The sequence below is a fragment of the Alligator mississippiensis genome, chromosome 1, assembly GCF_030867095.1.
Source record: "Alligator mississippiensis isolate rAllMis1 chromosome 1, rAllMis1, whole genome shotgun sequence".
Classification (NCBI taxonomy): Eukaryota; Metazoa; Chordata; order Crocodylia; family Alligatoridae; genus Alligator; species Alligator mississippiensis.
The window spans coordinates 69,042,773-69,054,970 of NC_081824.1; the positions used below are offsets into that span (position 1 = coordinate 69,042,773).

The 12,198-nt window shown below is 46.5% G+C and overlaps 1 protein-coding gene across 3 annotated transcripts in view; it reads right to left on the minus strand.

Annotated features, from left to right (window-relative positions):
• Positions 1 to 12,191, minus strand: part of ELOVL4 (ELOVL fatty acid elongase 4) — a 47,385-nt gene extending 35,194 nt beyond the window's left edge. Inside the window, exon 1 of one of the 3 annotated variants that reach the window (XM_006270430.4) lies at positions 11,822 to 12,191. In XM_006270430.4, the coding sequence (XP_006270492.1) occupies positions 11,822 to 11,927 (106 nt within the window). In that variant the 5' untranslated portion in view covers positions 11,928 to 12,191. Of the gene's footprint in view, positions 1 to 6,690; positions 6,751 to 11,821 lie in introns of those variants that run through there. The other 2 variants (XM_059731404.1, XM_059731409.1) reach the window with 2 other exon arrangements.
• Between the last annotated feature and the right edge of the window lie 7 nt (positions 12,192 to 12,198).

Genomic DNA, 12,198 nt, shown 5'->3' on the forward strand with positions numbered 1-12,198 from the left:
GATTTAATGTAAATCTGCCTTGCTGCCATGTCACGAATCCCACCCTCTGTGGCACAGGAGACAGGTGCCTCTTCTTTATGCCTCCCATTCAAATATTTACAAAATTGCTATTATGTCCCCCTTCAATTTCTTCTTTTCCAGACCAATTGTAAATAACTCTCCTAAGCTTTTTTGTGTAGCTTGCGTTTCAATCCCTTTGTTGCTCACTGCTGGATCTTCTTCAGTTTCCCTAACCTTCCTTAAACTCCTTAAAACATGGCAGCCAGATTCAATACTCTAGCTGTGGCTTAACCAGCACTGAGTAAATTGGTACCATTACCTCTGTCTTGCGCACAATGCTTATGTTAATAAAGCCCAATACCACATTTGCTTTTTTTGTAATAGATCACATTTGGCGACTCATAATGATTGTGACCCTCCCCTCCTACCCTATAATTCCCAGCTCCTTCTCAGTAATGCTGCTATCAATCAGGACATCCGTACATCATGTTTGGCTTTCTTCCCTAGGTGTAGCAACTTCCATATGCCAAGATCCTCATGTATTTTAAACCTATTCTCGAAAGCATTTGCAAGACCTCTCAGTTTCATGCCGCCCATAAAATCTGTTCAGTAAATTCTCTAGTCCTCCATCCAAATCATAAATAAAAATGTTAACCCAAATTGAGAACATAACTCTTAAAAACCCCACTTGAGACCCCCTGCTACTAGGACATCAGGCCATTTAGTTACTCACTGCTTGCAGTGTTTCAAGCAGTTGTCTCCACACAACTGTAATGCAATATAGCCCACATTTTACCAGCTTACTTGTAAGAATGCCATGTGGAGTGGTGTCAAAAGCCTTACTGAAATCCAAGTATATCATGCCCAATGCATTCCCTTCATTCACTAAACTAGTCATCCAAGGAGGAAATCAAATTCAGAGATTACTCCATTTGTAACCTTAAAATTGCAGAGGCCCCTGAAAGGTCTATTCTGCACATGCACAGAAGTACCTCGGTCTTGACAACAACCAGTCTGCTACTCAGATGACAGCTAAGGCAATTGGGATCCAGAAATAACATATTCTTCTGAGGGGCTTGATCCAGTAGGCATTTCCAGAGCATGCTGAACATGCATGAACAGAATCAGGCTCGGGTTTCTGCCTTCTTTTACAGTGTTGGCAGAGGGAAAGAGACATGGCACAATCCTAGGATAGTGGTTAGAGCCCTTGTCCAGGATGTGGGAGATCTGGGGTTTAGTCCCATTCTACCAAAAGCATTCAAATATCTCTCCCTCAAAAGAATGTTCCAACTGTGAGGCTAAAATCATAAATCCCTGCTACACTCTCTAGCTTAATGAATTATCCATTTTTATCTTTAGTGAAGCAGTTTCACTGAGAACAGTCTGCTACTTAGAGCAAGTGCTTGAGAAATGGAAAGCGTGGACAATTTCCTCCCTTTCCAAGGACCCCATTTCCTGGGTAAGCACTCTGACCAATAAGCTATTACATAAAAGAAAGCCACCTTTTCCTCTACTCTGGGGGACAAGGAGAATGTGCCCTTGAAAGAAAAAAAAAAATGTAGATCAGTGATGCCCAACCTTTTTGCCCTGCAGCCTGGATGGGCAGTGCCAGGTCAGGCTGTAGGCCTGATCCAGGTGGTGAGCTTGATCCAGGCGGCATGCAGGGCCAGGAGAGTAGACATCCTGCTGCAGGGGAATGCACAGCCCAACCCTAATCTGTCTGCCAGGGGAAAGTGGGGAAAAGCCCAGTTCTGATCTAGACCTGGGGGATGGGGGACAGGGCAGAGTAACCTCCAATCCTGGTGTGAGGTGGCGGGAAGCAGCGTGGCCCCAATCCAGACATGTCTGGAGGGCTAGGGGAGTGTGCAGCGGTGCATCCCCAATCTGGACCATTGGTGGTGGGGGGGGGGTGTCAGGGTAGTGAGGTGAAGCAGCCCTGATCTGGATGTGCCAGGGCAAAGGGTGAGGTGGGGAGCAGCCCAGGCCTGATGCAGATGCCAGGGTGTGGTGCAGGGGCCGCTATCCAGATGTATGGAAGAGGCACAGAGGAACTTGGCCCAATCCCAATGCATGGGGGTAAGCCTGGTCTGGATGCCACTGCCAGCAAAGGCCCAGGCAAAACTGGCCAGCAACAACATAGTGTGGAGTTTCCCTGCTCCCCAGTTGCCAGTTTTTTCTGACCTATGGAGATTCCTGTGATGTCATGGCTCCAAGGGCTGGACACTGAGCCCTCTTGATGTAGACAGGTGTTTTCAGGAGTTGATTTTGTCACAACCCAAGGGTGTGATTTTTTTTTGTTTGTGCGTGCTTTGGCACTGCTAAATTATTTTCCCGCCGTTTGTAGCTTTCTTTGCAGGGTGCATTTCTTCGTTGCAACACAGAAATGCACGTTGCAAGGAGTTCCCGCCATTTGTATTTAGATTCGTGCCCCACTATTGGTCAGTTCTAAATTATTCCTACGTGGCGGCCAGCGATTGGCTTGCTAGCCGTATAAGAGGCTTGAGTGGTTTCTGCCCAAGTTGGAGGACTCCACGAACATCAGGAGGAGGAGACTTCACGTCTCGAGATCTCTAAGCGCTGCGGAGCCTATTGGACCCAGCATGAATATCAAGAAGGCAACAGGGGTCTGATCAGCCTCTTTCCTCTCCCCATCGCCAAACGATCCCTCGACGTACCCTTCCCTGCGCGCAAAAGTTCCACGGAGCCTCGAAAACTTCGTGAGAGTGAATCCAGAGCTCTGTCCGAGTCCTAAAACTAGGATTTAAGCGAAGTATTCCTGGAAATTTTCCAGCCTGCACCGCGACCATCTACGGTGTAAGTAAACAATCTTAAATCAACCATTAAGCGTCCGTGCCTAATTCTAGCGTGCCGCCTGCCTTCCCCGACCCGGCGTGTCCGGGCTGCTGGCCATAGCCCGCCACGCGAAAAAAGGGCCTCGGACTGCTCCCGGCCCGCACAGATTTCAGATTGGGGATTAAGCCTGAGACATGTAAGGGGACAGGACTGAAGAGACCCTTGTACTCAGCTTTTTCTTGCTGTTCCCTGCTCAGCATGCTGGCTGTTTTGGAATATCATTTTGAGGCGCCTAAAGTTATACATAGGGTTCTTATTCAAGCGAGTCTTGACAAGCAATAGCACTACAGAATGCATCTTTAGCAAGTTTGTGGAACACCAAGCCTGGGGGAGTAGTAGATAACCTGGAGGGTAGGGCTCAGATTTAGAGACCTTGACAAATTGGAGGACTGGACCAAAAGAAATCTCATGAGGTTCAACAAGGACAAGTGCAAAGTTCTGCACTTAGGACAGAACAATCCCATGTACCACTACAGGCTAGGAACCAACTGGCTAAGTAGCAGCTCTGCAGAAAAGGACCTGGGGGTTACAGTGGAAAATAAGATGGATACAAGCCAACAGTGTGCCCTTGCTGCAAAGAAGGCTAATGGCATACTGGGCTGCATTAATAGAAGCGTTGCCAGCAGACTGAGGGAAGCGATTATTCTACTCTGTTCAGCACTGGTGAGGCCACAACTGGAGTACTGTGTCTAGTTTTGGGCCCCCCCACTACAAAAAGGTTGTGGACAAATTGCAAAGAGATAAATGGAAGGCAATAAAAATGGTTAAGGGTCTGGGGCACATGACTTCTGAGGAGGGGCTGAAGGAACTGGGTTTATTTAGTCTGGAGATAAGAAGACTGGGAGGAAATTTAATAGAAGCCTTCAACTATCTGAAGAGTAGTTATAATGAGGCTGGAGCTAGACTGTTCTTAGTGGTGGCACAAAACAAGGAGCAATCATCTCAAATTGCAGCAAGGGAAGTTTAGGTTAGATATTGCGGAAAACTCCCACAAGGAGGGTAGTAAAGGAGTGGAACAGGTTATGCAGAGAGGTTGTAGAATCTCCGTCCTCAGAGGTTTTTAATACCTAGCTAGACAAAGCCTTGACTTGGAGGATATATATGGGGATAGTCCTGCTTTGAGCATGCGGCTGGACTAGATGACCTCTTGAGGTCCCTTCCAACCCTAATTTTCTAATTTTATAAAGTTAGTGTGAGTAAATGGCTTCTGTCTGAAAGCATCCACTCATGGCCTGCAATGGTCCCTGCCTGTTTCCTTGGAGCTCCAGGAAAACTCCAATCATACCCAGTTTTTAAAACAAATATACTCTTTTGTCCTCTTTCTTTTCAGATTTAGGATTCCACAGTCTTTCTTGGGCTTGTGCCTTGAGTCCTGGGTGTCCCCTGCCCACCAACTTTTCCCTCAAGGTCAGGTTCTTCATATCCTTCTTTCTTGGGACTATGTCCAGAGTTGGTTCTTCTTCCTAGTTATCATCACTATAGCTTATAGCATCATTTTAAATCATCTACCCAGTCACTTAACCACACCTATAATCCTTCCCAGGCAAATCTAATAGACCCAAACACCTGTCTGGGCTGGCTGGAAGAAAACAAAACCTTGCTTCACTCTCCAAAGCTCTTGGCCTCTGGCCCTTCAGAAGTTGTCTTCTACACCAGGGTGGAAGCACATCCTGATGGAGGACAGGGCCAAGCAAGCCCTACCCAAACACATGTGTAGGCTTGTTCCAAACATGAAAATGTCAGTAAGCCTGCTGCAAGTTCATTTCTGTATACCTGCTCTTGAGCTCTTGATTACAGTATGCCCAAGTGTGGTCACTGGGAGTGAACCTAGAGCAAACTCATGCACAAACATCTGAGTTTGGAGCTCATTACTGGGTGGGTGGAACATGCTAAGATCCTCTGCCACAATAGTGTAGACAAGCCCAGAAACAATAGCCTGGTTTTCCAAGGACTTTCAGCACTGTGCTGGAAACAATTTCTAAAGTGTTTCCCTAGAGTTATTGAAAAGTCTTAAGTTATAATATGCCACATGTTATGGATATACCTAGCTCTTGGACTATTTTTGCAGAAGTCAACAAAATTAGGCAGTTACCATGCAAAAATGTATGTAATGCTATTGTCCATCTCCTCTGGGAAACAGGTTCTCTGAGCATGGGTTTTTCAGTGACTAAGAAAAGGGTATGCAGACATACCTGAGGCTTTCACTTAATTGAATCTATTTCTGTTTTTTTTTCACCATCTCTTCTTCCTTGTAGGCTCTCCTTATCATTCCCAAAGCTGGAAGTCACTGATTGTAAGTCACTTCGTGGACATCGGAGCCTTCCTGCACACTTCCTTGTGCTGTTCTTTTCTATCTATACTTCAGCATAATGCTGAGGCTCAGCTTCTGGTATGCTTGCAATAGATATATCCTATCTGTCCTGAAGTGGTGACTCTTCAAAGAGCTCTTCTACTGTTCCTCTAGATCCCACATCCGAGATCAATTTGTCCCTGACAGCTGACTTGGATGCCAGGTCTTCCTGCAATGTTCTCCTGGGCTGATTCTTCTCTACTAAAGCTGTTTATAGCTCTTCTTTTTCTCTCTAGCCACCTTGTGAGTTCTATGATATGAGCCTGCCAGTCACCATTCTGATCTTTCAGGTCAGTAACAGCGATTCATTCTTGAATTTAACTTCAGTTTAGTTTTCTCCCCTACCTGGGTTTTTTTTTAAATGGTGTAATAAAATATTCCATGCTTTAAGTTATATCTTATCGGCTGCTATGGTCACTTTTTCTAACTGTGGTTTCTGTCATGCACTTTCCTTTGCCTTTATGTCATGAGCTACATCTATTGACAGCATTTTAATTCTGTTCCTAATACGTTTCCCCCTGCTTTTCCAATGGTTGTGTTTTTAAACTCAAAATTGTCTGTTGTTTGGCTTGTACAAAGTCTCAGTTTTCCAAGGACTGACTCTCCTTGCTTTGTACACACTTGCTGCTTGGCCAGCTTCTCCACATACTTGGAACATCTGTCTCTCACTTATCACCCCCAATCCCTTTCTCACCCCAGACCTGGACCTCACAACCATTCATCCTCTCCTCCAGTTTTTGCTCAGGAGCTTTTGTCTGGGTCTACAGCTTGTAGAGATGTTTTGGTGCTCCTGAAAGAGTTATGGTTACTACCACATCCTTCTCTGTAGATGCAAAGAGGCAAGTCTATCTGTTGTCTAACATCCTCACTCAAGAAATCCCACTGTCCCTCTGATCAGTCCACTTGTCCCTGAAATAATTCTTCTAGAGGAGAGCCCTGTGCCCAATTAGATCCTGGGAAGAGAATAAAAAACCACCACCATTTCCAAATTCTCTCCCCCTTGGCTTGAAAGTATAGCCAGTATCCCCCTCAGTGAAAAAGGAATTTGAAACTCCCAACTCCCAGCTCTATATTAAGGCTAAGCAGGTCTCCTGTATCTTTTCCTTTATGCCTCTGGGATGGCCAAAGTCTTCCTGCTATAGAACCCATTCTACACACTTCCCTAGTTACTCCTAGCAAACAGAGCTGATAAATTCCAGACATTACTTCAGTCCCCTATACCAACCAAGAATGATGCCTATGTCTTTCCCCTCTCTTCTACCTCCTAAACAGGATCGTCTCTCAAACCTGCCAACCATGGCAGTTGTAGATGGTGCTATTCTAAGGTACCCCCCTCATGACTGGAGATAGCTCTTTAGGCACTGCCAGTTTCTCTCTGAGGTCCAGGAAAAATAATCTCATGTCCCTGTAAAATTCCATTCTTTTGGAATCTAGTTTATTCAGAGCCATCAGCTCCCCAAGAAGAGCTCTCCTTTTAGAGTCCATACCTGCTTATGCTTCTCCTTCCCCAGCAGCAATCCTAGCTTAGGCTTGAGGCTATCTTTTAAATCACCTGGACTCAATTATCTAATCACTATCTTAATCCTTCCCAGGCAAGTCTAATCATTCCAGACACCTGTCTGGCCTGGCTGAGAGAAAGGGAAGCTTTTCCCTGTCCACTCCAGACTGTTGGTCTCAAGACCTTAAAGGAGCAATGGCCTGGATCTCCTATACTTTCTTCCTCCCTAACACTATTTTCCTCTCTCCAAGTAACTGATATTAGCATTTCTTTAATTTTTATTTACTGTCCTTTGACGCATGAAGATAAGCTAACTAGTCGTGCAGATTGCAAGCATGGGCACAGAAACGATTCATCACAGGGTTGAAAGGGGGACAGAGATTTTCTACATATCAGTAACTCTGAGTTAACTGCTTATATGCATAATTATACCCTGTGGTAAGTGAAAGCTAATGCAGAATCAGAGAGAAGTCAGGCTGGAAGGGACCTGAAGAGGTAGGAGCATCTCATACAAGCCATCCTGTACAATCCATAATCTACACTCTACATGAGACTACCATAATCCCTGACAACACAGACGTAACACCCGAACCTGCTATAGGTAAAGCAGGGAAACCATGACGACTAACGTCTTGTTTCTATCAAATGTCAATGTATGCTCAAGAGGTTTTGGGTAGAGGGCCACAAAGCCCCCACACAACCCATACCAATCTGAAATTCCTTCCTGACACCAAATATAGTGATCAGTCTGATTCTAAGCAGAGGGCAAGACCCCCTAGCCAGGAACTTCCAGCATTGGTCCTAGCAAAAGCACTGGCACAACTCCAGTCAAAATCTCTAGCCTTGGCTGTAGCCAACACCCAACGCCTCTTAGGAAGCCTTAAAGCTTCTAAGGAAGGCTTAAAAACATCCTGACACATGTAGGAGAAAAGTGGGTTGGGGCAACCAGCAAAGCCCAGTACCATGGTAAATACCCACAGCTGAACACAGGCCTAGCTACACCTAAATCATCCCTGACCAATGGCAGTCTCTTCTTGAACGTCTCCAATGGTGGAGAGTCTACAACTTCCCTAGGCAGTCTATTCCACTGCCTCACTGTTCTAACATATCTAAAACATATCTAAAACATATCTAACACTGTTCTAAAATATCTTTTTCTGGATATCTAATCTAAACTTAGGGCCTTGTTACACCTTATGCTGTGAGCCAAAAAATGTTGAATGGTGTTAATGCTAGCTTAGAGTTTGAGGCAGTCACACCCTTAGTTTAGAAATCTTCTCTGACTTTCCCTGCCTGCACAGTTGTGACTTTCCACTAGACACCTGGTGAGCTGGAGCAGAACTAGGAGCTTTAGCTGTGAGTTGACACCAAAGCACTGGTAATCCAGGACAGGCTTCTATCCCTGCTCTATGGGCAGGGTGTGAGAGACCCTGAGACAGAGAAAGACTTCAACCTGAGGGAGCACATCGGTGGAGAATGGCCACACCTTAACGTAACAAGAGCTGGGTAGTGCGGATCCAAGATAATCCTGCCCCAGAGTGGCATAACTTTGAGCTGCCTAATGAGGGTTTAGAACCACTTTAAGGTGTTTATTTGTGGACAATCCAGAGGTTAAGCATGCCAGGAGCTGCCCAAAATTACTGGGGAACAAGACCCTTACTTTGTTGAAACTTCAAACCATTGGTTCATGTCCTCCTGTCTCCAGCAGGAGAGACAAGGTGCTTTCCCACTCCATGGCAGCCCTTCAAGTATTTAAAGACTGCTATCATGTTCCCCTCTTAAGCAACTGTTCTGCAAGCTGAACATACCTAGCTCCTTTAGCCTCTCCTCATACGACTTGCTTTCCAAGCCCTTGATCATCTTTGCCCACCTCTGGACCCTCTCTAACTTCTCCATGTCCTTTTTAAAATGTGGAGCCCAGAACTGCACCCTGTACTCCAGATCCAGCCTAACCTGTGACAAGTCACAGGGAAGGCACTATCACCTTCCCTGTGTCTAGCACCAAATGTTTCTACTGATGCATCCAAAACCACATTCACCTTTTGTGCGGCTGCATCGCACTGCAGACTCAAACTGAGTTTGCGGTCTACGAAGACTCCCCAGTCCTTTTCTATAGTGTTGCCATTCAGCCAGGTGTCACCCATTTTATACGTGTTTTTGATTACCCTACCTGAGGTATAGCACCTTGCATTTGTCTGCACTGAACTTCATCCTGTTAGCTCTAGCCCAACTTTCCAAGAACTTCCCACCTCTAGCCCACCTTTGTCTTCAGTGCAAAGGGGCTGAGGTAGACCAATTCAGCTTTCATCTACTGAGACAAGAAGCATGCATGTAGGTAGTTACACAAAACAGGACAGGGTGGTAAACCCCCTACCCACAGTTTACTTTAGGGTAGATTCTTACTATGTTCATGCCCTACTATATTTGGCCTTAAAAGGTCACCATACCATTTAGTGCACTTTTGTTTGCAGGAGGGGAGCCTAACTGGAGAAGACAAAGAAGGACTGGAATAGAGTAGTATTCTGAGACCAAAAAACCCAGTGTTTAATGGTATGAAATTACTCATGTACTCTTAACCTTAAAAAAATAAAAATTCCAAGACTGTTGCTATTTTTCATAAACCTAGCTGTTTCAACCCAGGAAATTCAGAGTTAACATTAAACTTTAAAAAACCCCAATTCATATGTAGGTATGAAAATGAACAGTTAGCTCACCCTAATACTCTTAGCTTTGCCTTATAACTAACCACCATGCAAACACTGTACAATTAGTTTTTGTAACCTCAGAATGGACTTGACTGATTTTCAATGACACGCTACTTCTCTTCTCCTTCTGCGAAGCAGAAGAAATCTGTGGCAAAGCTAAGCCAAGATTTCCCAAGTGGTATTCCAAGAGTTTGGGGAGGCTATGAAAAATGAATGTTGAAATGTCAGAGCAGCAAGAAGCTCTGCTTATGTATGGTAAAGAAAACTATTGGTATTCCAGATTAGAAGAGGGAGAGGGAAATAGGAGATGCTCAAGATGTCTGGATCTGGGTGCACGAGTAGCCAGAAATAATTGAGAAAAATTGATTGTGTAGGAGTTGTAGTGGAATTAAAATTTCTTCATGTATTTATTGTGTAACGCTGCTGTGTAGTGATGTTCCAATACTGTTTATTGTGCAACATTAATGCACAGTATCATTTGTTGAGCAACTGCTGTGGTACAGTTATAATATTGTGTTGAGAAATACTGTTGCACAGCATAGGTGTGTAGGATTTTAGTCAGGCTTCTCAAGCAACAATTCTGCTGTGCTTATTCACTACCTGATGATGACAGTCCTAATTTGGTTTTTTTATAGACTCCTAGGATGCAAGCCACCTTTTACCAGGAAAACTGATCAACTTATATCAATAATTAAAGCAATAACCCAGAGACCTTGCTTAGGTTTCCTCTTTCTTCCAAAAATATATTTTGTCCCTTGTTACTCAACTAAAGTTACCTTGTGTAGATACTAGAATACTCAGAAATCCCATGCATGTTCAGCGTTCTGGAAAATCAGAACTGAACATCTTTTCTCTGAGAGAGGTTCAAGGAAGACCTCCACACTCCTATTTTGTTTGAGCCTGAAAACACCACTGACTACCTAAAAGTGTCCCTTCTGTGCACTACCTGGGGAGCACAGAAATAGCATGTAGCAGGAAGCAGAGATAGAGAGCGACCATTGGCTGATTACAGTGCACTGCTACTGCAGCTTTTTCATGTGATTTCATCTTCTGGCAGATTTTAAGCACAGCAGAAATGTGCATGTAGGATTAATTTAATATTTAAAATATGGCTAGAAGGCAAAATCATGAGACAGGAGGGAGGCAGACCATGCAATAAGGAGCTCTGCACCTATAACATAAGATTTATTATCTGACAGATGGCAGCAAGATGAGGGGGATGGGAAAGGCAAGGCAGTTGATGCAGTAATATGTTCCCAGGATCTGTAGCTAAAGTCCCACATATTCAGTTATTTCACAGCCACAAAATACACCCCTTCTTACAGTACTATATGCCAAAAGCTTTTTTAAAGGCTTAAAATCAAATAAGTTCTTGGTTGCACAACTGCAGACAGCCATGAAATCATGAACCAAAAGTAAGCTGCACTGTCACCTTCTGGGTCTGCAGACAGCATTCAAAAGCAAGCGGGAACTTTCCCCACTCAGTTCCCCCACCCAACTCAGAAACCTGAAGGTGGCAAGTTGAACATCCTTACGGCTAATGCTGTCACGCTTAGACCATTTTGCCAGAGACGTCTATCTAAAGTGCCATCCCCAAACTGAAGGCTGTTTCCCATGGTTTCTCAAACCCATATTCCCAAGCTTCTGGTTCTCGCTCGACAATTTCTGTATTGCAGCTAGAAGCTGCCAATTGATTGAAAGCACACCCATGCACCCTCCCTCCCATAGAGGTATCTACCAAGGTATCTATATATAGACACATATAGATATACAGATAGATAAATATACCCATCTAGCTACAGGCATAACTATAGACACACGCACACACACACCCACCCCCACTCTCTCTCAGGTTGGAAGGGGACCTCAGAAGGTCATCTAGTCCAACCTCCTACTCGAAGCAGGACCATCCAACTGGATCATCCTGGCCAGGGCTTTGTCGAGCCAGGTCTTAAAAACCTCCAAGGATGGAGCTTCTGCCACCTGCCTGGGGAACCTGCTCCAGCGCCCACCACCCTCAGTGTTTACTTCTCTCTTTCCCCCATACCTACCTACCAACCAACCAACCAACCTCTCTCTCTCTGCTGCTTACCCAGGTCCCCGCACACACACACACACCTACCTACCGCTGCTCTCCACATGTCTTCCTGTCTCTGCCCACATGCATCTCTCACCCTCGCTTCATACACAGGCGGGTCCAGAGCGGTTTCATCCCGCGGTCCCCCCGGGGCCCACGGACTCTGCCCGGGGGCCCGTGAGAGATGGCGAGGCTCCATCCCGAGCGAGCGGACCCCCGCCGGGCCCGCGCCTCCTGCTACTAGCGAGGTGCGAGGGCCCGCACCCGAGAGGGCGCTGCCGAGCGGCCGCCGGTGCAGCGGGGGCTCCGGCACTCGCGCCGGGCGCTGCCGCGGTTACCTCGGATGCTCCAGGACCACTGGTAGAACTCGAGCGTGTCGTTGACGACGCTGGACACGAGGCCCAGCACGCGGCCCGGCCCGGCGACAGCGGCGGGGGTACCCATGGTGGCGGCGGTGGCGAGTGCGGCTCGGGGCGTCCTGCCTCTGCGCTGCTGCGGCGGCGGCGGCTCCGCGGGCGGCGCCGGGGATGTGTTTTAAATCGCTGTCTCCGGAGATCTGCCGCAGACTCCGCCTCACGCCGGCTCCCGCGCCCGCGGGCAGGGAGGGAGGGGCCGGACGGCACGGCTCGGGCTGGGGCACCGACACCGGCACCAACACCGGCACCCGCCGGGTCAGCAGCGGCGCCCGCGTCACGTGACCCGCCCAAGCCCCGCT